The 24,571-nt window shown below is 39.5% G+C and overlaps 7 protein-coding genes across 13 annotated transcripts in view; 4 read left to right on the top strand and 3 right to left on the bottom strand.

The window, feature by feature from the left end:
- Window positions 1–2,683: 2,683 nt before the first annotated feature.
- Window positions 2,684–4,154, bottom strand: LOC104822976 (F-box/kelch-repeat protein At1g23390). Its single transcript, XM_010554360.2, has 2 exons — window positions 3,569–4,154; window positions 2,684–3,531 (listed from the first exon to the last, which is right to left on the bottom strand). The coding sequence occupies exons 1-2, from the start codon at window positions 3,979–3,981 to the stop codon at window positions 2,799–2,801; spliced, it is 1,146 nt and encodes a 381-aa protein (XP_010552662.1). The 5' UTR covers window positions 3,982–4,154; the 3' UTR covers window positions 2,684–2,798.
- A 1,401-nt stretch (window positions 4,155–5,555) lies between these two features.
- Window positions 5,556–8,837, bottom strand: LOC104822975. Of its 2 annotated transcripts, none has more exons than XM_010554358.1 (9): window positions 8,543–8,837; window positions 7,745–8,090; window positions 7,571–7,604; window positions 7,188–7,400; window positions 6,902–6,991; window positions 6,545–6,610; window positions 6,351–6,442; window positions 6,216–6,263; window positions 5,556–5,915 (listed from the first exon to the last, which is right to left on the bottom strand). In XM_010554358.1, the coding sequence occupies exons 2-9, from the start codon at window positions 8,059–8,061 to the stop codon at window positions 5,639–5,641; spliced, it is 1,137 nt and encodes a 378-aa protein (XP_010552660.1). In that variant the 5' UTR covers window positions 8,062–8,090; window positions 8,543–8,837; the 3' UTR covers window positions 5,556–5,638. The 2 variants fall into 2 exon arrangements, with proteins under 2 accessions (XP_010552660.1, XP_010552661.1); XM_010554359.2 differs by having other exon boundaries at window positions 5,736–5,923; window positions 8,543–8,828.
- A 134-nt stretch (window positions 8,838–8,971) lies between these two features.
- LOC104822974 (CRS2-associated factor 2, chloroplastic) lies at window positions 8,972–11,937 on the bottom strand. Of its 2 annotated transcripts, none has more exons than XM_010554356.1 (6): window positions 11,136–11,937; window positions 10,909–11,036; window positions 10,243–10,468; window positions 10,013–10,140; window positions 9,750–9,897; window positions 8,972–9,464 (listed from the first exon to the last, which is right to left on the bottom strand). In XM_010554356.1, the coding sequence occupies exons 1-6, from the start codon at window positions 11,800–11,802 to the stop codon at window positions 9,115–9,117; spliced, it is 1,647 nt and encodes a 548-aa protein (XP_010552658.1). In that variant the 5' UTR covers window positions 11,803–11,937; the 3' UTR covers window positions 8,972–9,114. The 2 variants fall into 2 exon arrangements, with proteins under 2 accessions (XP_010552658.1, XP_010552659.1); XM_010554357.1 differs by having other exon boundaries at window positions 9,750–9,894.
- A 228-nt stretch (window positions 11,938–12,165) lies between these two features.
- On the top strand, window positions 12,166–12,897 carry LOC104822973 (ubiquitin-40S ribosomal protein S27a-1). The gene has a single exon (XM_010554354.2). The coding sequence runs from the start codon at window positions 12,227–12,229 to the stop codon at window positions 12,695–12,697; it is 471 nt and encodes a 156-aa protein (XP_010552656.1). The 5' UTR covers window positions 12,166–12,226; the 3' UTR covers window positions 12,698–12,897.
- A 1,868-nt stretch (window positions 12,898–14,765) lies between these two features.
- Window positions 14,766–17,024, top strand: LOC104823086 (axial regulator YABBY 4). Its single transcript, XM_019203605.1, has 7 exons — window positions 14,766–14,881; window positions 14,993–15,130; window positions 15,539–15,680; window positions 15,786–15,834; window positions 15,973–16,048; window positions 16,198–16,305; window positions 16,757–17,024. The coding sequence occupies exons 1-7, from the start codon at window positions 14,801–14,803 to the stop codon at window positions 16,847–16,849; spliced, it is 687 nt and encodes a 228-aa protein (XP_019059150.1). The 5' UTR covers window positions 14,766–14,800; the 3' UTR covers window positions 16,850–17,024.
- A 1,887-nt stretch (window positions 17,025–18,911) lies between these two features.
- Window positions 18,912–21,173, top strand: LOC104822972 (pyrrolidone-carboxylate peptidase). 4 transcript variants are annotated; one of them, XM_010554350.2, is made up of 5 exons: window positions 18,912–19,016; window positions 19,603–19,882; window positions 20,315–20,419; window positions 20,515–20,562; window positions 20,680–21,173. In XM_010554350.2, exons 2-5 carry the CDS (start codon window positions 19,622–19,624, stop codon window positions 20,917–20,919), a joined length of 654 nt encoding a protein of 217 aa, XP_010552652.1. In that variant the 5' UTR covers window positions 18,912–19,016; window positions 19,603–19,621; the 3' UTR covers window positions 20,920–21,173. The 4 variants fall into 4 exon arrangements, with proteins under 4 accessions (XP_010552652.1, XP_010552654.1, XP_010552653.1 ...); XM_010554352.1 differs by having other exon boundaries at window positions 18,917–19,016; window positions 19,583–19,882; XM_010554351.1 differs by having other exon boundaries at window positions 18,922–19,016; window positions 19,568–19,882.
- Window positions 21,174–21,356: 183 nt separating this feature from the next.
- LOC104822971 (probable polygalacturonase At1g80170) overlaps window positions 21,357–24,571 on the top strand; it is a 5,104-nt gene continuing 1,889 nt past the window's right edge. The window contains exons 1-5 of one of the 2 annotated variants that reach the window (XM_010554348.2): window positions 21,357–22,951; window positions 23,434–23,689; window positions 23,899–24,027; window positions 24,237–24,407; window positions 24,508–24,528. In XM_010554348.2, the coding sequence (XP_010552650.1) occupies window positions 23,441–23,689; window positions 23,899–24,027; window positions 24,237–24,407; window positions 24,508–24,528 (570 nt within the window). In that variant the 5' untranslated portion in view covers window positions 21,357–22,951; window positions 23,434–23,440. Of the gene's footprint in view, window positions 22,952–23,423; window positions 23,690–23,898; window positions 24,028–24,236; window positions 24,408–24,507; window positions 24,529–24,571 lie in introns of both variants that reach the window. The other variant, XM_010554349.2, reaches the window with a different exon arrangement.

Raw genomic sequence — 24,571 nt, 5'->3', positions numbered from 1 at the left:
ATTTTCACACTATGAACATGTTAATAAACACCTCGTATAACAACTTTCATAAATAACAAATAATCGCAACTCTCTAAATTTAACACCTTATTTTTTTTACTATCCATGTTCTCCCAAATGAAACCCCAAAGTTCTATTACACTTTTTGTAACACATTGGCTTAGGGTAGAATATATTATTTTCTCTCATGATTTACGAATAACAAAAACACGTTAAATACGTCATAATAGCCTTTATATACCACGTTGAACTTTAGAAATTTAATTTAGAACATCATTTGACCAGTTTGACTCGTCACACCCAAAAGCCAAACTCCACACAAGTGTGGCTAAACCCGAAACCCCAAACGAGTGTGACTAGTTTGACGATTCTTACGAGTATGACCGTTTCGAAGGGTTTGACTAGTTTAACTGACTTGATGTGTTAGATTATTTGACCACGATTCATTCATGGAACTTTATGATCAATTTAATTGGTGTGGATCATGGTAATATTGATTTTAACTCATTTATATCTATATAATATGACATTATATTGATATATGTTTCGTTTTTTTCATTTATATCATATAAATCAAATATAAATATAAAAGCAAAATAAACCCTAAATGTCCAAAATAAAAAAATGAATTTTAGAATGAAAATTTATCAATTATCGAGATTATTGCTTATTAGATGAAAATTTTAGAGATTTCTTTTATTTTTTCCAATTAATTAACCAAGAAATCATATGAAAGAATAAAAATTTGAAGAGAGAGAGAGCTTAACTGGAGAAAGAGAACGTAACAGAGGAGAGATAAATAAAAGAAAGAGAGAACCAGAGAGAAGAGAGAGAAATAAAAAAAAACTTATTTATATAATTATATTAAATGAAAAAGGAGAGAGTACTATAGAAAATGTATATTTATAAAGGTATTTATGATAGTGTCATTTTTTTTTTTTACGTGAGGGTATAGCTTGAAGTTTGTATTATTTAAGGGTATTTTTGCAATTGACCCCATAAAGAAATGAGATCATACACTGCACATTTTAATCGTTCCTATTATATGGCCATTGGTCAAACTTTTGTTTTGAATACGTAGAATACATGTATCAGAATTTTGAATTGATTAGATTTTACGCAATTTATTTTACTTTTTTTTTCCAAATAAACTCCATTATGACCAAGTATATCACCATTTTTTATGTTGAAAAAAGAAAGAAATAAATTATATATAAAGAGAGAGGAGAGGGCTCCTTACTCGGCGGTGGAAGATTGCCCAATAGGAAGCATCAAGCTGAGGCTTGGTCCAAGTGGGGAGAGGAGCTTCCACCGAAGCTTCTGTCTGGTCCTGAGGGTTTCATCTCTCCAATGTTCTCTCCCTGAGCTTAACCGACCGGTTAAGTGACGTACGGGTCAACACGGCAAGTCACGGAACGGCTGGATGGGTTCGGTTCTATATCATGTCGAGCACCTAACTCATCTACATGCTCTCTATATATAGCCACTTATATGTCTGCTTACCTTTTTTTTTTTTTTAAGGTATCTCTCTGTTTAGTGTTCTGTTGGTCGAAAATGTGATATATGTTGTTGGCCATGATCATGGTTGAATGCGATGTTTGTTCTGTCTGTGTGCGTTTTGAGATGTTGTTGTGTTATTTCAGTTCTGTTCTTGTTCATGTAAATGATATAAATTACTATGCTTTCTGTCATTTTGATTAAGATGCTCTTGTTTTTTGTTAGTTTTGTACATAATTTCAGCATAAAATAACGATATGTTTTTGTTTCTGGAAGTGATATATACGCGCGCGCATGTGTGTATATACATATATATATATATCAATAAGCCTGTAAATGAATATCATGACATCGGCTTTGTGGTGTATGAAATTTTCATAAAGCAATCTTTCCCCATCTCGTCTCTATCAATTTGCCGATTGTATAAAGGTGCAGAAAACACGAAATTTGCATCGTGTTTGGATTTTTGTATATTAGTGGAATATGAACAAAATCTTACAAGATGAGGTGGGTATCAGCTGGTTAAAGCTACTTTTCAACAAAAATTCGATTTTATATTTGGAGTTGATCATTCAGTTGGTTTCCGGATCTTATGGAAAATGCAGTGTGGAACAAAGTTTTGATGAATTTATGGATTATAAAAAATATATTGAAACGTTGTGGTTATAGAGGAAAGACATCGTCAACACCCTTAAGTTACATTAAATTATAAATGGAAAAATCAATCGCAATTAATATTTTTTCTTATATACAGCGTTTCTATATATATATATATATATATATATATATATGTGTTATGGCGTAACAAGAAGGAGAAAAGAAGGCTGAACATTGCACGGCATAACAAAGTCTGATGGGTTAGGCCAACCTTCTGAAAACAGCTCTCCAGATAACGCAATGCACGTGGATTTAATTTCCCTGAATACCACTGACATTACAATTAAAAATAATTATGAACATTATATATATATATATATAACGTAATTCTAATTTCTAATACATATTTTGGTCATGTGCCACCAATTTCTAAAATGCATTGGTATATTTTTTTACTTAATCTGATTCAATTAATTTACAATTATTATAGTCAGCATTTTTCTGATGCTAAAGCATTTTAAAATATCTTATTATTTATTACGGGTGGTTTTTGTGTTGACCGTAATTTATTCTAACTGATTCCCCGAAATTATCACGCGTTGGTACAAATTTCAAAGCCCACACAGGGGGAAAACCGAAACTTGGGAAAATTATAGGGGCAATTAGAACTAAGAGTAACACAATTACGTTTTAGCCCTTATAGGTTAGGGGACAAGAGAGAAAACGCAGTTCTCACTCAACGCGCGTCTCAAATCGCGGAATCTCACGTCGGAGCATGCGGCTACGAAACGCTTTCCCACCGCGTTAGCGTTACAAAAGGTCGTCCAGTTGCAGAGCTTTCCCTCTGCCATCTCCGCCGCTACAAATTCTCCAGCTTCCGCTGTCTGATTATTGCTATGAATGTAGACCATCTCCCCCGCCACGTTCAACGCGATTGACGTTAGCGGTGAACTCGAATGATCCTCTCCTCTGAGTTTATCCAAACACTCCTTGGGCATGGATCCGATCGATTTGAATACCCCCCTAAGCTCATCGGCCACTTCCCACAGCTCGATCCCCGTCGGATTCTCTTCTTCTCCGGTGATCCCAGCCATTATTAGACGGTCTCCGGCGAATCCGATCACGCGCAAGTACACGTCGCAGCGACCATCTTCTCTGACAGGACGGAGATCGGAGAGCTCTGTCCACGATCGGGTTTTAGGATCGAAGGAATACGCCATTCCCGATCTCTTCTCCGTCAGGTACATCTTATCGGTACTCGCCGCGACGGATAGCCACAATGATGCGGCGGAGTCCTTGAGCATCTCCGGCATGGACTCGCACGTCTCCCATACGTCGGTGTCGGTGTCGAGCAACTCGACGGCCAAGACGTCGTCCTCGAAGTCGCAGACGCCGCCGGCAACAACGATGAAGCGGCCGACGACGGCCACAATTGGGGCGATCCTCCAGAGAATTTTGCGATTTTATCACTTTCACGATCCTCCAGAAGCGCGGGCCGACCACGTGGCGCCACGCCAGATGGAGCGGGTCGACGGAGAAGGAGAATCCCGACGGCGATAGCGCGTAGAGGAGCGTGGAGTGAGAGGATCGGACGGCGGACACCTTGTCAAGGGGAGGAGCTGTTCTGATATGGATCCAGACGTTGGAGCGGGGATCGTAAGCGAGCGCCACGGCGGCGTGCGGCGGAGTCCTGATGTAGGGATAGAGCAAGAGCCAAGGCTTGATCCTTCGGCGGCGAAGGGAGAAGAAGACGGCGCGGTTCCAGGATCTGGAGACGGAGCAGGCAGGGAGGAGGTGGATGAGAGGCACGCGGGACAATATGGATTCAAGAATGTCACCATGGGCAAAAGCTTCCTCTGTATCATTCTTCCGATTCGCCACCTCCATTGTCGCCCTTGGAATTAGGGATCGAATCTAAGTCTGTTATTGAGATGAGAGAGAGAGGGAGGGAGTGGCGAGTTTACATATAGAGAAGCGCGGGAACGCGAATTGGATAAAATCGTCGGAAAAACGAGCTCCTCTCTCTCTCTCTCTCTCTCTCTCTCATGGTCCCCCCAATTATTTTGATCTTTCACAAAAAAAAAAAATTACAATGTAAAAAAGTACGTAGAACCGGTAAAGACTGGAAACGATGTTGAAAAAACATGAGGTATCAGAATTTCTATATGTATAGAATGTAGGGGTGGACACGGGTAGAATATTCGGGAAAATCGAGAGATTTGGATTTGAATCCGGATGAATCGGGTATTTAACTATAAGATTTGTATCTGGGATTTGGTATTTACGAGTACGAGTATCCAGGGTACGGATATCCAGAATAATGGTCGGGCATTCGCGGGTATCTGGATTCAGATTTATTTAAGAAAAACAACAATATTTATATATAAAATTTTTAAAAATTTTCAAAAAATGAAGATATATTTATAAAAATTGATAAATTATGATAAAATATATGAGATAAAAGAGATAATAAGAGATAAATAATAATAAATTTAATTTTTTGAATTAATATTAAAAAATATGATATTATTTAATCTAAACTAATTATATTTTATAAAAATGTTATATAAATATAAGATATAATTATTTATAATCATAATAGTCGGGTACCCGCGGGGATCCGTTTTTAAAAATTTTATTATCCGGATTTGGATTTGGATTCATGGATATTGAAAAATCGGGATTTGGATTTGGATTTGAAAATTACGAAAACTCTAAAATCGGGTATCTGTGAAACGAGTATCTGTTTTCGGTATTTGTGTCCAGCCCTAATATAATGTAAATGAAAAATCCAGTTTGTATCCCATCTTGTAGGGGTGTTGGAAAAAAGAAAATACTAGACAATCTTATCTCTGTATTTATGTAGAGATTGATTCGAACTCGGGATCTCAAAACTTACGGTAAATAGTTTTATCGTTGAGTCAAGTCGGTAAATGATATATATAATATAATAAATAAATAAAAAGGATGGATGAGAAGCAACAGGAATAGGGACCATAAGACAACCGGAATCGTATGAATGCGTTTGGATAAGGGAGAAAGAGACTTTCCATATTCTGTGTAAGATTTTGATATTCGCCTATCATATAATATCTCTCTTGGATACATACATATACATACACATATACATGTACATCACATGTATATATTTGAATGAATGGTATCTCATTTCAATCCACAGCCACAGAGGAGCAGTGCGGGGTACAGATATTAAATGCATATATAGTACGATGGATGGATCTAATAATATCTTATAAGATAACGTTACGACGTAACGTTCAGCATGTCCTCAACTGCCCCTTTGAAATGTATTAAATCCCACCTTCATTCTCAAAAAATGGCTACCCACTTATACCCATTTTTTTTTTCATTATACCAAAAAAAAAATTAGCAAATGATAATAATATAATAATAAAAAAGAGTTTCGACGGCCGGCATATATCCCACAAGGGAGACAGGTGTAACGTAAATTATGTAATAACTCCATTTAAACAACAGACGGTCCAAAACCATCCGACTTATTATCCCTCTTTTTGTTTCATATTTATTGCAGGTACATTTTATCCATATCCAACAAAGGACGCCATATACCACAAAAAAACCGTGTGTATATGTATGTATATACACACACATATATACGGCCAATCAATATCGTTACGGAAAAAAAAATCATAGAATTTGTTGGTTCTCGTAACGAGAATTTTGGTTTATCTGGATGCACAACGTGTTGATTCACGGGCACAATTTGGAGAGCCACAAGTACTTCAACTTCACGACCAATGCAAAGATCCCGAAACATGGTACGTGCATTATCCCCACAGCTGCGTACCTTCCATATTTATTTCGATCTTTTCCATTCAATAAACTATAACGATGGGTTCATATAGACGCAAATCTCAGAAACGTGTCATGCTACATATTCCATTATAATTTTTTTAGTTAATTGGGTATTTTAGGCCGACGGAAAGAGCCCTTTTCACCGGTTGAATAATCCAAGTTTGAATTTGATTAATCGGGTACGTAAAAAAATTTGATTAACCGGGTTACGTTTTTAGGTGAACAAGTATTTAAGATGAAATAAGTAAAATTTTCATACTCAACAGTGATTTCATGTAACGTACCATAAAGGAGCGTATGGGGACGACAAATCAAGGAACGGGTATGGCCACCTGCACGAACGAGTCTTACTTCAACACAAAACCACTTTCATGACTCCAAAGTTCAAGGAAAAGACATGGAAGAATGTCGGGTTTCACCAGAAGGAGATGCAAGCATGAACTATCCACTGGAATATTACGAAAATGCCGGTCCATAGCACAAAGTAGGCAATCCTGAAGAAAGGGAACCTCTGTATGTATACATAAAAAAACACCATCATCATCATGGTCATCATGATCTTTCCATGTATCTATGAATAGAGCTACTGAAGGAAAACAACAGAAACACTTACCAGAGAGTTCAAGAAAGTTTCTCCGAGTAGGAAAACTGCGTTAACAGAGTGCATGATAACGATGAACTGCAAGTATGGACGGAAACCATACGTAATATGAGCCTCAAAGATTATTACCTACAGGAAAATGTGACCCGATACGCAACAGAAGACAAAAGAGGACAAAGAGCAGAGACAGGATGGTAGGAGATAATGTACTAATCGGTGATTATATGTTGGATTTTATGTTCGGATTCAAACACAAATAGAAAAAACAATGATATGCTGAGAGTGATTACCAAATGTTTTAGTTCTGACCGGAATGACATTCACGGTCCGGCGGGATTTTGAAATGTAAGAACAAGAGCCGATACTTACAAAGTCGAGACTGTAATCTTTGGCCGTCAGAAAAGGGTAGATAACGAACCAAAACACACAGTCCGTGAGCAGCACTGCACCTGCACACGTCTATCCTCACGGGAAAATCGAGTTAGTTGTCAAGAAAAAAAAAACTTCTTCCTAAATGAAAATGACATGTGAAATCAAGACCATCTTAAAGTAAAGGATTCTTCCTAAACTAAAGTTTCCTGCACAAAGATTGGATTGATACAGATTTTGGATATTTATTGAAACATCAATGTTATAAGCCAAAAACTCCACTTACTTGAAAGAGAATCTGAAGGATGAAACCTCCTATGCTTGCGATCTGGCATTCGGAGATACAATCTTCTTGTGCATTTGCAGCTTTGATCATGTCGAAGATTTCGCCATCAATGGGAGGTCTATATGAACCACGCTCTTCATCTCTATTATCGATGTTACCGCTATTTCTCTTTGGTTTTACACAACATCCATAGACTGACATCGAGGCTGCCAACTGCAAATATGCACTCCAAAATTTAGAAGAACTGTCGGCCATTGGACCGTAAAGTTATCAGAATCTCATGATCCTTCCGATCTGTATATCTAATACATGTGGAGAAACGATTTTATCATATTTTCTACAATCAAACCCGGAAACGGTAGCCAAGTGAGGAAAAGGCATACCCCGAAATAGATTGTGACCAAGGTGAAAGTCCATCTGATCAGAAGAAAGAGAAAAGAAACACAGAAAAACAACACTATCATCAATCAGCATTCAGCACAAGTAACGTGGATTTTCCTCGCAATGTGAAACCTCTTCAATCACTATGGGAGAAATGTAATATACACTAAACTCACTGTGTGTAAAAGATGAAAATTCCTGTTCCATCTGCAATGGCATTTCCACTGATAAGTCCCAGAAGAACAATGAAGCCGAAAGCTCGATAACCAAGCAACCAATTCGGATGAATCCCTTCGGTACATGTATTCCACGCCTCATCTTCGCATACAACACCGGGAAATTCATGATGATCGTTACGTTTTTTCCGTTTTCTCGAACATTCCAACTTCCATATCAGAAAAGACGAAAGAAGGATAGCCGTTAAGAGGAAGATGGCGCAGAGGAAGAACCTCCAGTTCAACCAGTAACTGGGGACATTTGTCTGGGCCGACATTTTCGGCTGCCAAGTATGCTCAGTTGAACCTGTCAAGAAACCCGACACATCAATTCGGCTAAGGCCACCCTTCATCAGTTATTTCTGTCTTTTGCTTCCGAGTTATGTTCCAGAGTTGTAGGAATGCTCAGACAGAGTATATAACATACTACACTAAGCAAAAGCGTTTCTGAAAGTGAGTTTTGTCTGATTTAACAACAACCTAATAAATTCCGATCCAAAAAGCGATCAGAAACAGAAAGAAAAGCTAGGGCGAGAAATCCATGATGACCCATCACGGATTTGGGTTGAAAGATCACGATTTCGATGGTTTCGTGTTCGTAAACTAAAAAATCAAAACAAAAGAAGAGAGGGAGACATAAACCCATAAACCCAGAACACCTAGAAGTAACATTCAAAGCAAGAGACAGATTCTTTACTTGAGGAGCTCAGGAAAAAAAAAACAAAGAAAAAAACGGGGGCAAAATCGAGAGATCGATACCTGGGGGTAAAAGGAGAAAGGCTTCGCAGTTACGGTCCGATGGCAGAAACTGAAGGAGAATATGCTTTGCTTCCCATCGAAATGGGTTACTCTAAAAGAAATACGATCAGACCCTTCTCTTCTCTGTCTGAAAGCAAAAAGAGAAAAAAAAAAACAATGCGCTCGTAGAGAAAGAAGAAGCTTCTGATTTTGAAAGCCGTTGGTTTCGAAATTCGTCCATGGCCCATGGGAGAGAGATCGTGGGGGATTTCGATTTGAGTTCCTCTCGATGACGTTGACGTCAAATGCTTGGCTCTCATTTTGCCACACCGTTTTCTCCTTTTTAAAATCTCTTGCCTTGATATCGAGCTCTGTTTATTTTATTTGTTGTCCTCAGATTTCTCTTGAGAACAAAAGATTTTGGTTTGGTTCCCAGATTTCTTCCGACAGTTCGCATGACTCAGCCGACATGTTTCAGAACATGTCAAAGATTTAGTCTACAGAAAATGTTGAGTCAAACTCGGGAATGTGTTCTGAATATGAGGGGCATACATATTTACAAGTTCCGTTCTTAAAACCAACACCAATGGATCTTATTTTAATTTCTCTCTGAGCTTCTCAGCTATCCGATCAACGGGCAATGATCCCAGTGGAACGGATTCCCCGTCCGAGAATTCGTCGTCAAAGTCATCGTCAATGTAATCATAGTTCTCGAGCTCGGACACCGAACCGTCATCATCTCTTCTGTCCGACAAGACCAGAGCCGTGTAAGTGTGTTCCGCAGCCTGTGAAGCGCCTTCAAACTCTTCCACCTTCTTCAAGAGATCATCTGGGTTCAGATCAAGCTCTTCCAGAATCATTGCTTTGCTAGATTCCATGGCTCGTTTCCATAGCGACATCATTTTCGGACTTGAGATCACCGTATTGGGATCAGACACAGTATCTGAAGAACACAACACATCAATCAGCAGATGGCAACAGACACACCACAGAAGCAAGGATCGAGAGGTCACCACTGTTCATCGTGGAAAAAAACAAAAGAAAAACTTTCGACGTGGGCCTTAACACATGGTATATGAAATGTGTAATGATGGTATTAAATCGAGTTTGAGTGAAATCTAAGCAGAGATTTCTTCGGTGTTATCTCGATATTTCAAAGACGGTTAAAACCCATAAAACACAACATGAAGATGTTCTTTTTTTTTTCCAGCAAACTCAGAGTTAGTACCTGAAGAACGTGGATCGTTTGCCATGTTTGTGTGAGAAGTGTTTAGAGGTAAAGTGTTGTTTTGGAACTGTGATTCCCAATCTCTTCCTCTCCACATGAGTATTTGCTCGTTGTCAAAAGACAGAAGCACACAAGGCACCAGTTCCTGCTATGAGAATTATGAAGCACGAGGCTTTGTGATATGTTGACAAGAACCCCATGCAAAAAAAAGAAGCACTAATAAAGACATGGCTATAGAGAGAAGCTGAAGAATGGAAAGAGACCTTAAGCTTAGCGCCTATTTTCTTGTAATCGCTTGGCTCAAGTCCTTTACAGTCTACCTTCACCAAAGGACTCAGTTCAAAGGCATTCCTCACATCTTTAACCAGTGAAATATAGACCCCATTTTTCGCTGCAGCATCGTTTAACATTTTAGACAAATATTTCATCTCTATTGGTCAGTTTACGTCAGTAGAGTGCCACCTCAAAAGCTTTTACCATAAGACAAACTTACCCAACTTGCAAATGGGCAGAAGAGACTTCCCCTTGTCCTTCAACTCGTCAGCTTCGGCTTTTGTCAATCCCTCGGGAGCTTCTTGAATGAGCTTTGGATAAACAGGAGCTGCCGGCTTCCATAGCATCAACGGATACTGTGGACGTGTTCGGTAATTGTAGTTTCTTCCCCTGAAGATGTACAAGACACCTCCGACTCTGTGAATGATCTTTCCTCCAGTCTTTTCCTGGAACGAGAACCCAAGAAAACCACATTGGATAGTGTTAACCCCTGCCCAACTGCGGAATCAGTGATAGTAGTCAAACAATCGGAAAGAGTTTGAACTCAGAGACAAACTCATCAGATGTCTATATCAAAAAAAGAATTCAGACGATGTAGAGAACAACGATATATCAGTAAAGATCAGATTCCAGGCTAGTTTCATCAAAAGCACAAGAGCAATAGCATTTAGAACAAACCAAGCAGCAGAAACACATCGAATACAAAGACCAACTGCACTCTTCGAGAGATAGAAATGATAACAGACATCAAACATTTTGCCAAATCAAGGAGAAAGCAATCTCTGCAAAATTCGATATAAGGAAATCTTTTCGCAAACTGTGATATTTCCTTCAAGTTTCTAATATATAAAGTTTTAGACAGTGAACCGGAAGCTTGCAATAATACCTCAAGAACACGACAGACATTATCCATATCAACTGTCGGAACACCTTTGCAGCGAACCTTGCAGACACGACGTCTCTTCCAATGATTATGTACCATTTCCAACATATTATGCGTAAATCCATCTCTTCCTGAACATGTAGTATACATACATGTTCTCCGTCAATCCGAAAACTTTTCAAGGAGAATGAAAGTCGAGAACTCTTGTCTTTGGAGAAACAGACACTTACCCAGATTAACCTGGCGATTCTCGTGCAGATGCGGCTTTATTAGCATCTGAATCTCCCACTTCTTCAATGGCTCCCCGAGAATCTCCTCTCTCGTTTTGCCTTCCTTGGGGTACTTCCCGAACGGAAACGGGCCCGGCATTTCGACGTACTTCACGCCGGGTTTTGCCGCGGGAGGGTCGAAGGAATCGAACAACGGGACCTTCTTCTTCGACTTCTTCAAGGGCGCTTTCCCTGTCCACGGACGCGGCATCGTCGGCGGCGCGAACGGCAGGAACGCCGGCTCGCGAATCGCCAGCGGCTTCGCCTTCGGCGTTTCGGAGTAGCTGAACTGGAACTCGAACGGCGCGCCGGGGAGCTGGTACGACACGCCGGAATCGCCCACCACAACAGCGCGTTCACCGTCCTCCGATATGACTCCATCCTTCACCGGCTTGTAGTACTTCGATCGTCTGTGAGGAAGCTTCAGGGCGGGACTGGATTGCGGTTTTGGAGGTGCACGAGGGGTATTTGTGGGAAATCGGGTCCTGCGTGGCGGTGGGTATTTGGGTATCGGTATCGGAGGCGGAGGTGGCGAGATTCCGGCAGAAGGGCCCGACGACGTCGGCGGCGGCGTCGGCGGCAGAGAAGAAAAGAGGTTAATGCCCGGTAGTGATGCTACGATCGTCATCGAGGTTCTGTGTATCAGATTCTTCTTTCCGAGAAATCTTTGACAAAATCAATGGCAGAGGCTGAGGAGGAAATATGGATAATCTATCAGTATCAGTTCATGGGCGTTTCAGAAAAAAAAAAATCTATCATTTCAAAATAGAATCCTTTGTTGCAGATGAGGATTTATATGTTATCTACAGAACTACAAATTGATGGGTCAAAAGGGGGGGGGGGGGTTGTAGTTTATGGACTCTGTAAGGCCCATTATTTCACTTTGGGCTTTCATTTAATGGGCCTAAAAGTCCAGTATTTTCGAATAAAGTAAGCTCAATGCCCGTGCCTCTCTCTCTATAAACCCTAATTTTCTCGGAGCCGCCTAAAATACTATATAAACACTTTTACGCGGAGAGAGAGAGAGAGAGCTGCAGATTTTCAGAGGAAAGATGCAGATTTTTGTGAAAACCCTTACGGGGAAGACTATAACCCTAGAGGTCGAGTCCTCCGACACGATCGACAATGTGAAGGCCAAGATTCAGGACAAGGAAGGAATCCCGCCGGACCAGCAGCGATTGATCTTCGCCGGGAAGCAACTGGAGGACGGTCGGACACTCGCCGACTACAACATCCAGAAGGAATCGACGCTCCACTTGGTTCTCCGTCTCAGAGGAGGCGCGAAGAAGAGAAAGAAGAAGACGTACACGAAGCCGAAGAAGATCAAGCACACGAAGAAGAAGGTGAAGCTCGCGGTTCTGCAGTTCTACAAGGTCGATGGTTCGTGCAAAGTGCAGAGGCTGAGGAAGGAATGCCCGTCTGTCGGTTGCGGCCCGGGGACGTTCATGGCGAGTCACTTCGACAGGCATTATTGCGGAAAGTGCGGTACCACCTATGCCTTCAAGGCTCCCGCTGACGAGTAGGTCATGTTTCGCGGTTTTTGATTGAACAGTTTCAAATTTGGTTCTCTTTTGTTGACTCAATTGGCATTATTTTTGTTTGGATTCCATTAGCTCCATTACCCAAATTTTGTTTTGATGGATTTTGTTGGCGGGTACCTTCAATATTTGAATTGCCTCTAATATTATGTTCTCGTATCGTAGTTATCTATGGTTTCATCATATATTTCAATCTTTTACCGTTCTGTCTCTATTCCTGTTGAAGTAGGACCCTTTGTAGGAGGAATTGGTTGTTTATTCCAATCTCTCATAGTTGGGATGATTTACTGGATAGCTTATTCAGGGCTGATCTTTGTTTGAGAGTCATGGCACGCAATTTTTGGGTAGCCGTCCTCCTTTTCTCGGTCGCCTACTTGTGATCGGTGTGAAAGGTTGTCTGGTTCTGCCTGGTTATGGTAAATCTCCATGCCTTCATTTGGATGGCTTGTGTCTTTTGAATCTTTTCTCTGCCAGTTTCGATCAAACGTCGGCCTTAAATTTAAGTAATTTGATTCATGCGTTTCAACAAGAGAGAGGTAATTCTTTCCATGCAGCCAAGTTTAACAGTTTATGAATCTTTCTCGTATTAAGGCTTGCTTGCTTGATTCCATTCCAAACCCATGTATCAGGAATGTTGTGTGTAGGATGCTCGAGTTTTTATTCGGTGGCGTGGTTTCGGACATCTTTTTGTCTGTTTGGCAACAGATGTTGGCAAAAGTTTCGCAATGTTCATCGTCATTAAGTTTTGTTATGTTTTTTCCATGTGATCAGTAAGAAAACTATAAACTCTGAGAGGACTGGAATGATCCTTGCGTATGGGCTATATGAACGAATCTTTACGATGGTACCTCGTTCGTTGATGTACGGAAGATGTCAGAATAAGTTAGTATCGAGCGCAAATCCTAAAAGAAGTCTTAGTGGGGAGAAAGTTTTCGACTTTCATCCTTTTGCATTCATATAATCATTTAAATCTCTCCTTTTTTTTTAAATCTGGCTTGAGAAACTTGTGAAGAATGATTTCTTGTGGAGACAGCTGAATCTGGTTGTGAGATTTTCGAAGAGATATTAGGGTTTGTGGTGGCCAAGAAAAGCAATAAAGAGGGCGATGGTGGAAATGACATGAATAGAGAGAGCACTGAAACTCGGGGAGAGATGCCAATTGCAGTTGCTCTGAATGAGGAAAGAGACAAATCCTAAGATTCCCCCACTTTCACTCGCGCCCCTAGAAACTCGCCCACCCACTTTGCAACACGCTCTTCTTTCACTTCAACTGAGCTCGGGAGAGTCAAAGACACAACATTTAAGGAGACAACAACACATGAGACAAAGAGGCTCTTCCTGCATGGAACTCCTCGCCATTTATTATTTCTTTCCCTTGTGGAAACTTGTCTTTTGAAATACCAGTTCTGATCACCCTTGTTATTAGTCGTCTTATTGCCACACTTGAACGCTTCAAAACCACAAAACACTTCCTTACCAATTAGCTCATCTGAATCTGAACTACATCAACCCAAAAGAGAACGATGAGTGGGTATCATATATATATGGACTATATATATGATGATGATGATGCAAATGATGGTGGAAAACAATTTTAAGCTCATTAGATGTCTAAGTAATGGGATATATATATATATATTATACGGTACTCCAAAAAACAATATTGAGAGATAATCCAAGAGGGTAAATGGGGTGGAATCAATACGTTTCAGCTTTCTGGAAAAAGAAAGTGTTCATAGGCGCAGCGTAGGAGTAGTAGATATCGCCTGTCTAAAAGCAGAAGTAAGATTAAAAGCAGAGAGTGAGGAATCATTTACTCATCACCAAAGAGGAGGAGACTCATTTATTGTGAGTGAAGACGAAGAAACTCAGAACCTGTGTTTTTAGCTTAATACCAAAGCAATTCATATATATATATATATGTATAGGACTACACTATTAATGCTCCTTAACCATACAGCAGCCTAGCTAGCTATATATATATCTCGCCTATATATACATACATATATATATAACCCCACTCTCATTCACTATACTGATAACTATATCCACGTTAATCTCTCTCTCTCTCTCTAACATACCCAAAACATGACAACTCTCAACCAGTTGTTTGATCTGCCGGGACAGATTTGCCATGTCCAATGTGGCTTCTGCACCACAATTTTACTGGTGTGGTCTGCAATTTGATCATTATATATACGTCTTCCTCATGTGAAAAGGTGTATCGTTTTTAGTCTATATGTGAAGATTGTGTATGATGATGGTGATGATGATGATCAGGTGAGCGTGCCTTTCAGCAGCTTGTCAAAGGTGGTGACTGTGAGATGTGGGCACTGCACCAGCCTCCTTTCTGTCAATATGATGAAAGCTTCCTTCATCCCTTTCCATCTCATCGCTTCCCTCACCCATCACGATCAGGTCTTTACACATACATGTACACTCACTCACCTTTATATATACACACACACACGTTTCTTATGCTGTAACTTTTGCCTCGTGTTAATGAGATTCACACAAAGGCGCAGTATTTGTACCTCTGTAATCATGCTAATTAATACATATTAATTGTTAGGCATGCCTCAAATCCTTCTTCTTTCTCAGATATTTGGAGTTTTTTATTTTATTTTCCTCGGGCTTTTCCTTTCCATACATTTGGGGATCTGGTTTCGGACATTCATATTCTTGGGTTTGAGATATAACATCAAGCGACCAAAACCCATCATCCACACTATCAATCTCCATATATGTGTGTGTGTGTTCAAGGTAAACCTAGTGTCATATTTATTTCACTCCTCTATATCTATTGCTACACTCAATCCCCTGCAGGGGAAAGAAGATATCATAAAGGCAACCGCGGAACAAGAAGCATGTAAAGTGCATCAAGCGAAAGAGTACAGTCCAAATTTGGTGGCATATTCGGATAATGAAGACGAAGATGTGCCACGGGTTAACCAAGTGGTCAATAAACGTACGTACGTATATTTATATTATAACATTATAAGTATGCAATTTTCTAGGCTTTGAATGATTTTAATTATGATATCCCTACGATTTCAATTGGAAAACTGTACAGCTCCGGAGAGACGCCAAAGGGCTCCTTCTGCCTACAATTGCTTCATCAAGTAAGAGACGTGCATATACATATATGTATATATACATATATATGTATACTGTAGTATATAGCTAGGAAATAATAGTTCACATTATGAGTTTTGGTTTTGAGGGGTTTCTTATTTTTAATGGTGTTGATGTGAAAGCAGGGAAGAGATCAGTAGGCTAAAGGCTCAAAATCCCAACATTGCCCACAAGGAAGCTTTCAGCTTGGCCGCCAAAAACGTATAAACTTAAACTATAATCCAAAAAACGAGGAACAAAAACCGAACTTTTCACTGATTAGTCGAACTGAAAATCTTTAATAATTATAGGGATGTGATTTTGGACTAACCCTTTTTTATTGTCATGTTGTTTTTGGGGGTTTAAACAAGTGGGCACATTTTCCACGTGTGCATCACAAGAGAGGGGCTGATCAATGCTTTAGCCAAGAAGTTCAAAATGCACCCTACAACTCTCTCCATGATTCCGCTAATCATGAGGTAATTTTCTTCTTCTGTATATTCGCTTAATTGGAAACCGTACGGTTTGACAATTCAAACTCCGGATAAATACGTACGTACGAATTAGTTATTTTGGGGTTGAAAACAGTTATATGATTCAATTATATGTTCCTTTCACAAATTTGAGATTCGAATTCGGGACGAGAGAGATGCTTTACGTTCAATTTCATTAGTCGAAGTATACAAAATTTGGGTGAAATAGTTAATTTATAGTGAGGGTACATGGTTTTAAAAAAAGGTTTAATTAATAATCATTCGTATTCCTAACAAATCCATATCTATTAGACAAACTCGCTAATAATCACATGCGCTTATGTTCTCCCCATTGTCATTACCCATTGAGTTCTTTTTTGTTGTAGTGTAATACATATATTTCATGCAATAATCATCATTATATTATCTATTAAATTCGTTTTTGTTTAATTTTCAGTTTTGCTTGCCGGGCCATGAAGAAGGCAGTAATGGGTACCGTGAGAGAAAAGCTCCGAGGCATTCCATTTGGGGGAAATCGCCATTCGAGTAAGAGAGGAATACAAAAAACATTCAAGAGACAATTAAAAAAAGGGCATAAAATTAACGAGAGATATTGACGGAGTGTGGAATTAGGGTTTTTCATTTCATCTAGGGCTTACGTTAGAGTTTCAACCATAGGGGCTGGGGGTGGTGGGTTTGTTCGAGGAGTGAATAAAGTATGTATTGGGAATGAGAGTTTTCTTCAGTAACTCTGATCTCTGGAACTTGAAGACACTGACTCCACCCACTAACTTAACTTTTACCATGTTTTTTTAATTATAATTTCCAGGCTTCATATTTGCATGCACAATTCTCTCTTTATAAAGCTTGACATTTACATACATATATATATATATATATATATATATATATATATATATGAATCTCTTGTTAGAGAGATTATAAAGGTTAGGATTTTATTTTATGAGAATGATTCCTACAGATTACCTTGTGATACGATGAATATATAATTACCCTTTTTTTTTCATAAGAAGCTGTAGCTTCCTTTGAAGTTTGACTCCACGAGAGCTTGTGATTTGTATTCACTTTAAAAACATTTTCTTACTGTTGTATCCAATCAAGACATATTTTACGCATTTCGATTATAAAGACAGACAAATATTTACATGTAAATGAATAAGGAGGTGGCTAGTGAGCGCCGCCGCCACCCGCAAACGGAGCGGTTGCAATTTTCGGCGGTTGCGAGCGATTGAAAAACCGACCGGTTGAACCGCAACCAATCGCAACCGTAACCAAACTTGTGTTTTCTAATCGCAACTTTCAACTTGCGTTTTGGTAGCGGTTTCCGGTGTTTTGACAAAAAAACTATAATATTTTTATTAGAAATTATATAAAACATTAGTATATATATTAGTGATGATTTTGTTTAGTGTTATGATTTGATATTATTTTTTAGTATTATATTTTAATAAAAAAAACAATAGTATAATTTTTAGGTTTAATAATGATTATTTTTAATAAATTTTATAATAAAATTAATTTTTTAGTTAAAAATAAATTAAATTGATACTATTTATATTTTAAATTTATTATTTAATTATTATAAATTTAGTAAATAATTTTTATCATTAGTATATATATTAGTGATGATTTTGTTTAGTGTTATGATTTGATATTATTTTTTAGTATTATATTTTAATAAAAAAAACAATAGTATAATTTTTAGGTTTAATAATGATTATTTTTAATAAATTTTATAATAAAATTAATTTTTTAGTTAAAAATAAATTAAATTGATACTATTTATATTTTAAATTTATTATTTAATTATTATTAATTTAGTAAATAATTTTTATCAAATGATACTAAAAATTTAATTAAAACTATTATAAAAAATTATTTTTAAATAATATATTTTTTGACAATTTATATCAAAATGCAACCGCAACAGTAATGAACCATTGACTTCTAACTACACCTACGCGCAATCGCTATCAACAGTCATTTCTCAGCCAATCAGTACTAATCATTTATAATCGCTATCAAATCGCTATCAAACGTTCTGAAAATACTGCCACCCACAACCGCAACCGCTGCGGTATAAACAGTCGAATCCTAACACATGCATGCAAAAGGTGCAATCAATGGCCACCGTTTTTGTCCTTTTTGTCATGGCTTCTCCGTCATATCGGTAGTTCTGTCCGTATATTATTGATACAATCAAATAAGTGTGAATGCGTTCGTTCGGAACTGAGAAAATGAAATGCAGATTTCAAAATGAAAAAAATAAGAGGAAATTGTTGTTAAAAAGGGCCATTTCGTAAATTTAATGTCAATTCTACGTCGGTGGGTCCGTCGGCGCACCATCTTCAATAGATTCTCCTACTCCCGAGCTCAACTTTGACTTGTTTGCCTCTCGTCCAATAAGAGAACGCCATGTCATCAGACCTTCCCCTTGCTTGATTGGATAACGACGACGACTCGCTTGGCCTTTTTGGATGGTGCTGTAGATGACGCGTCATGATGGACGGCCAAACTCTAGTGGTATTTTCGTGGTTAAGTCCGTAAACGGGGGGCATTTGTGTAAGAAGAGTTTATAATTAGAACATCGTGGAACTCGAATTCTCTTATTCGGTCGAAAAGCCTGAACAGAAGCCAGGTCTTGTTCATTAGGAGGATTCAGAAGTCATCGAGAGTTTTTGGATCGAGTTTCTCAGGTAAATTCCCGATCAGAGTTAATCGTCTTATCTGTTTCTCTCTCTGAATTTCAAGAACCACTGGGCAATTTGGTCTTTGATCAACGAGTTTGGTCAACTCTATCTTGTTTTTTTGCGATGAATCGATGGTTTCTATGAACTTGTGCGGAGATTTGTCGGAATCCTGTTTTTAGATATGTGCAATCGATGTTGTCTATTACGATGTGTTTCGAGTTAGAATTGTTGGATGAAATTAAGGCTGCTCACTCGGGGGTTGGTATCTGGATTTGGGGCAGAGAACTCTGTATTTGCAAATGAGTTGAAAACAAGAGGAGAGTCGAAGCCATATGAGAAACAGGGTATCGGAGTTCATGATAAAACAATTGAGATCATTCTCTGAAAACAAACCCAAAAAGGCAATCAGATCAAAACACGGAACCAAACTGTAAACAGATGCAGGGAAAACCAACCAAGTATTTTCAACTGGTTAGGTTACGTCACATCTCTGAATCTTAATGATGGTGGTTGTTCATAATCTCGCGTGGTCCTTGATGATATATGATGATGACCAGTTCTTGGGCTTGAAGCAATTTTTGGACGAAAACAGGGAAGTGAAAGAGGAAGGGATGGGGTCAGAAGGTGCAAAGGGTGGTATTACCATTAACGTGACGGGGTTCAAGAAGTTTCTAGGGGTGGTTGAAAATCCAACGGAGAGAATAGTGAATAATCTGAAGGAGTATACGGAGAAAAGAGGCTTGCCCGAGGGAGTGACCCTTGGAAGCTGCACTGTTCTTGAGACTGCTGGTGAAGGCGCAAGGCCCCAACTTTACAAGCTCTTGGAGTCGCCTGTCTCTGGATCCGTTAACAGCAATCAAACTGTTGTCTGGGTAATCTTTCTCTGTTTTTGTTTTGTCCCTTTCTGTCTCTGTGTTTTAGATATCACAAAAATTTCACTCCTTTTCGAAGCTTCCTATTATGTTCTGTCTTCTTCCAGTCCTAAAGCTGATAACTTTGGCTTATTAAGCATGCCCACAAACGAAAACTGATCCCCTCCTACATATTCAGGCCCTGATTTTCTCTGCACCCTAAACATAGTCATGTATCTACGCCCTTGTGTTTCCGTCACGTTGGGTTTTTACCTGTTTGCTGGAATGCTGTTTTATGGGGTTTCCTTTTTGGGGGAAGTTTGTCGAATTCTGTTAGAAAGTTTAGTTGTTTTGAAGAATCAAGTTACTGGTTTTTGTAACTTGAAGTGTTCCTTCAACTGCTCAAGGGATCTAAATGGATCTTGTCTTGGTTTGGTTTGGTGTTTCTTTTAGCTTCATCTTGGGGTGAATAGTGGGGCGACAAAGTTTGCCATTGAAAGGCAGGCCGTGAACGAAGCTCATTTCCGTTGTCCTGACGAGTTAGGCTGGCAACCACAGGTATACCAATTCCACCTTCTTCACAAATGACAAAATCTTCACAAAGTAACACATTAAAGCAACACAGCTAATTACTAATTCCCTTGCTTACTCAGCGGGTTCCTATAGTCTCGGAAGATGGTGGAACTTCCAAGATAAAAGAGGTACAACTTCACTGCCTAAGTCTCTGGGTCTCGAATCTTAACAAAGATTCAAATTTGTAACCTTTTTTTTTGTCATGAAATTCTAATCGGATTCAAATTGATCTTTGTATCGTGAAGACGTCGTGCTCAACGGAGGTGATCTTAAAGAATCTGAAGAACAGGGGATATGACATCGTACTATCAGACGACGCTGGCCGATTTGTATGCAACTACGTGTACTACCACTCGCTCCGGTTCACAGAGCAGAAGGGCCACAAATCTCTGTTCGTTCACGTCCCTCTCTTCTCCAGAATCGACGAAAACACGCAGATGCAGTTCGTGGCTGCTCTCATGGAAGCCATTGCCTTGACATGTTAGCCTTTGTATTCCCCTCGTGTAAACTTAAAATGTATATTTATTGCGTTTCGTGAAGGCTTGTTTCTTTGGTTTGGAATTGGGATTGTAAATCAGCTGGAATTTGTGGTAAAGACGGTCTCTCGAGGTTCAGATACTTTCTGGGTTTGTTGGCTTCGTTTACCAAGCAATGGAGGCGGGGAAGAATGACCTTCTTCTGATCGTCTGTGTAATAAAAATCACTCATTCAAAGTGAAAGGTCAGATCTTTCAATGTTACTTGTGTGGGTTTTGTTTTTATGTCTGATCTATATGTTTTATATCTGATATAAATGGCAAATTGGGTGGTATGAACTTTGTCATTTTGTGTTTGATGTTGTATGTGTTTTCATTTGCCAATGTCTCAAAGAACTGTTCTGTTCCGTTGATTTGTTTACGAGTGTAAGAAGACGAGTTACATTTGTTAGGGGAAAATAACCTCGGAATCAGTTTACACGAAGACATATTGTGGAGGCTTCGACACATACTAACGACATGAGCTCAACAATGGTGTCCCGCTCCATCCATGGCTGCTCCTCCATCAATGCTGGGCTCGTACCTTGAGGAAAGCCCTAACCAGGTTGTTTATTCAGGCTCTTAACCGATATATTGATTGGTTCTTTAAGTTCGTGGAACTTGCTCTCTGCTCACGACCTGTTCGATCGGGTTCCTGTACGGGATGTTGTCTCCTACAATCTCGTTATTTTCTGGTGATAGCCCAAACGGGCGCCCCAGACAAGCTATGAAGCTTTATGCTGCTGAGATGGGTCCCCTCTGGTCTCAGAGAGAATGCCTCCACGTTTTCTTCGGTTTCTCAGTGTATATGTAGCGATGCTGGGTTCTGTAGAGAAGATGTTCAAGTTCATTGCAGTGTGATTTCGCTTGGGTTTGGGTTGTAATTTGTTCGTGGCTTCGTCGCTTATTGACCTTTGCATGTCTATGCGGCTCGAGAATGTAGCTTTGAAGTTGTTCGAGGGAATGCCTGAGAGAAATGCTGCAGTTTGCAATTCACTATTGCGTTGGTTTAGCAAATGGGCTTTTCCATATCCGTGGTTGCTCTAATGGCGGGTTATTAGATGAAGGGAAGCAGCTGCATTCCCATCTGCTTAAATCTGGATGTACTGATTCTAATATCTGGATGGATTTTTACTCCGATTATGGTAGTTTAATAAAGGCCAATAGGTCATTGGAAGCTGTTCCTGAAATGGATGTTATATCCTGAAACGGGTCCTTGCATGATTCGGTTGATGCTATTGGTACTCTTGATATTAAATCCGCTCCTGCATCTGACATTGCAGTATCGTGCTCTTTGATTGAGGCTTATTCAGGATGTGGTCAGGTTTGAACAGACTTGAAAGGTTTTTCTGATGAGCTTGCTTTGCCTAATGTCTTCAGTTTCACATAAATCATCAAGGGTTATGCTCGAAATGGCATGGGACGAGATTGCATTAATAATAACATGCTTAGAGCAATGGATCGAAAGGGTCTTGTCCCGGTTGAAGTTACACTGTTGTGTGTATTATCAGGTTGCAGCCATTCGGAGCTGGTTGAGGAAGGCCAACTTGATGTTGGGCTCAATGGGAATCGAATTATGGAACTTCTCCTGGAAGGAAACATTACTGTTTGCATGTTGGATCTGTTAGGTCATGGTAAAAGCCGAAGGGTGCATAGAAAAGAAGCAATAAGGAGAAGATCAGCAAGAATTTTGATGGGTCTTGAATCCGAGAATGTCGCCTCTTAGGTTAAAGTTTCGAACTTTTTGCTCTGAAATCGGGAAATTTGAGCTCATGAGGGGAGACTGTGGTTGAGAGTATTTGGTAGCAGGCTAGTAGCAGTGGCATGTCTTTTTGGGTAAACAGATGTAGGACAGTGTTTGCTTAAGCTTCATGGAAAAGAAGCCCGAACCTGTTTGCAAAGTTCACACCTCTCTTCCACTGATCTGAAATAGTTTCTTTCACTTGAAGTCATCTCCATTATCAACTGCGACTACACAAGACATTCGGTTCCTTATTTGCAAGGTTGGTGGCACAAACTCGTTGACCTCTTCTATTTGTTTTTTCTTTTTTTGGGTGTTACATGGGAACGACTACAGGAGTTGTACGTTATTTGTTCTTCCAAAACATCTAAAAAGACTAAAAATAGCATAAAATATGTTCTGCAACCTGCGATTCTGGATTTCATTACCAGAACTCACGGGGGACAACATTCAAGAACATATGTTGACCGGGAATGTCTGTGTACAGGTTTTGGAGTAAAGCAAAGAAATTTAAAAAGCACATTCCTTGTACTTTAAGTGTGGGTATGTAGAAAATGAGGCCATTTTCATGTACTTTTAAGCCAAGCCATAAAACCCACAAAACCCCCTTAATTAATCTGCATATAAATTCGAACAAAGCCAATCATTCTTCATATCATTACCAAACCAATCATCTTTGCACAGGAATCCCGGGGCAGAAGACATTAAAAAAAAAGCCAATCATCTTTGCATAGTGTTTTTCAGGCAGAAGATGGAAAAGCTCTTCGTTGTCGCCCTGTTAGGACTATTGATGATAATAGCTGCTTATGGAGCTGCAGGGAAAACGGTGTATGACAATGTCGACATTCTCGGGGACCTCGAGAATCTGGACGTACCAGAAGACGATATCGATGTGGAACTCTTTGATTTGCCATCGTTCAATAGCCAGCACTCTGGCAAGAATCTGGTGAATGTTGATAGCTTTGGTGCAGCTGGAGATGGTGTTTCCGACGATACCCAGGTCCGTTTTTTAGATACTTTTGTCAAGTCGGAATCTGATTACATTTCATTAGTAATAATCGTGATAAATGCACCAGGCAGGCTTTATCTTTCACAATTTCTTAAATTCTATTAATGTAGATCTAGCTGATTGATCATTTTTTGTATCGGTGGGATTTTATGGCATAAGTCACCACAACTCATGTGTGAAGTGTTTTGTCTGAAAACCAGGCATTTATAAACGCATGGAGCACAGCCTGCTCTACTCCAAGATCCGTGTTCTTGGTTCCACAAGGCCGCCGCTATCTGGTTAACGCCACAAAATTCAATGGTCCTTGTGAAGACAAATTGATCATTCAGGTCGAATTTTTCAGACAAACCTTTCGACATCATAAATTGTACTGTCTTTTACTATTGTGTATGTAAAAAAAAAAGGCCAAAACAAGTTTATAGAAAGCCGAAAGCCATGGATGATACCACAACCAATGGGGCAAGATTTTGAAACTGCTCAGGAAAACAGCATATGATGAGCTGTTATATGACGTTATTGAAATCGTGTTTTATTACAGATAGATGGAACAATCGTGGCACCAGACGAGCCCAGCAAATGGAATCCGGATTTCCAGAGGATTTGGCTTGAATTCTCCAAGCTCAAAGGGGTCATATTCCAAGGGAGTGGAGTCATAGACGGTTCTGGTAGCAAATGGTGGGCTGCATCTTGCAAGAAGAACAAGTCTAATGTAAAATCTTCCTTAATTGCACTTTCTTCCTCTTAGAGTATGTCTTAAGTTCTAGAAGTAATCTTACACATCTTTCTCGTCGTTTCTCTTTCTCTTGCAGCCGTGCAAAGGAGCGCCTACTGTAAGAACCGCTCAGGATGGATGAGCTAGAGCAGGAGATCTCC

Source organism: Tarenaya hassleriana, unplaced genomic scaffold, assembly GCF_000463585.1.
Source record: "Tarenaya hassleriana unplaced genomic scaffold, ASM46358v1 Cleome39, whole genome shotgun sequence".
Classification (NCBI taxonomy): domain Eukaryota; kingdom Viridiplantae; phylum Streptophyta; class Magnoliopsida; order Brassicales; family Cleomaceae; genus Tarenaya; species Tarenaya hassleriana.
Note: the sequence above shows the minus strand (reverse complement) of the source record. Positions and strands in the feature narration are given on the sequence as shown.

What these genes read in the sequence shown, in the direction of transcription:
- LOC104822973 (XM_010554354.2), top strand. Translation starts at nt 12,227, where the DNA reads ATGCAGATTTTTGTGAAAACCCTTACGGGGAAGACTATAACCCTAGAG.
- LOC104822972 (XM_010554350.2), top strand. Translation starts at nt 19,622, where the DNA reads ATGGGGTCAGAAGGTGCAAAGGGTGGTATTACCATTAACGTGACGGGG. An exon ending in AGTTAGGCTGGCAACCACAG is followed by an intron (nt 20,420 to 20,514) that starts GTATACCAATTC and finishes TTGCTTACTCAG; the next exon opens with CGGGTTCCTATAGTCTCGGA. An exon ending in GAACTTCCAAGATAAAAGAG is followed by an intron (nt 20,563 to 20,679) that starts GTACAACTTCAC and finishes TGTATCGTGAAG; the next exon opens with ACGTCGTGCTCAACGGAGGT.
- LOC104823086 (XM_019203605.1), top strand. Translation starts at nt 14,801, where the DNA reads ATGACAACTCTCAACCAGTTGTTTGATCTGCCGGGACAGATTTGCCAT. An exon ending in TAACCAAGTGGTCAATAAAC is followed by an intron (nt 15,681 to 15,785) that starts GTACGTACGTAT and finishes AAAACTGTACAG; the next exon opens with CTCCGGAGAGACGCCAAAGG. An exon ending in GCCTACAATTGCTTCATCAA is followed by an intron (nt 15,835 to 15,972) that starts GTAAGAGACGTG and finishes ATGTGAAAGCAG; the next exon opens with GGAAGAGATCAGTAGGCTAA.
- LOC104822976 (XM_010554360.2), bottom strand. Translation starts at nt 3,981, where the DNA reads ATGGAGGTGGCGAATCGGAAGAATGATACAGAGGAAGCTTTTGCCCAT. An exon ending in CCGCGCTTCTGGAGGATCGT is followed by an intron (nt 3,532 to 3,568) that starts GAAAGTGATAAA and finishes CTGGAGGATCGC; the next exon opens with CCCAATTGTGGCCGTCGTCG.
- LOC104822975 (XM_010554358.1), bottom strand. Translation starts at nt 8,061, where the DNA reads ATGTCGGCCCAGACAAATGTCCCCAGTTACTGGTTGAACTGGAGGTTC. An exon ending in ATTTTCATCTTTTACACACA is followed by an intron (nt 7,605 to 7,744) that starts GTGAGTTTAGTG and finishes TCTTCTGATCAG; the next exon opens with ATGGACTTTCACCTTGGTCA. An exon ending in TCCCCATACGCTCCTTTATG is followed by an intron (nt 5,916 to 6,215) that starts GTACGTTACATG and finishes GAAGGTACGCAG; the next exon opens with CTGTGGGGATAATGCACGTA.
- LOC104822974 (XM_010554356.1), bottom strand. Translation starts at nt 11,802, where the DNA reads ATGACGATCGTAGCATCACTACCGGGCATTAACCTCTTTTCTTCTCTG. An exon ending in GAATCGCCAGGTTAATCTGG is followed by an intron (nt 11,037 to 11,135) that starts GTAAGTGTCTGT and finishes CTACATGTTCAG; the next exon opens with GAAGAGATGGATTTACGCAT. An exon ending in TCTGCCCATTTGCAAGTTGG is followed by an intron (nt 10,141 to 10,242) that starts GTAAGTTTGTCT and finishes ACGATGCTGCAG; the next exon opens with CGAAAAATGGGGTCTATATT.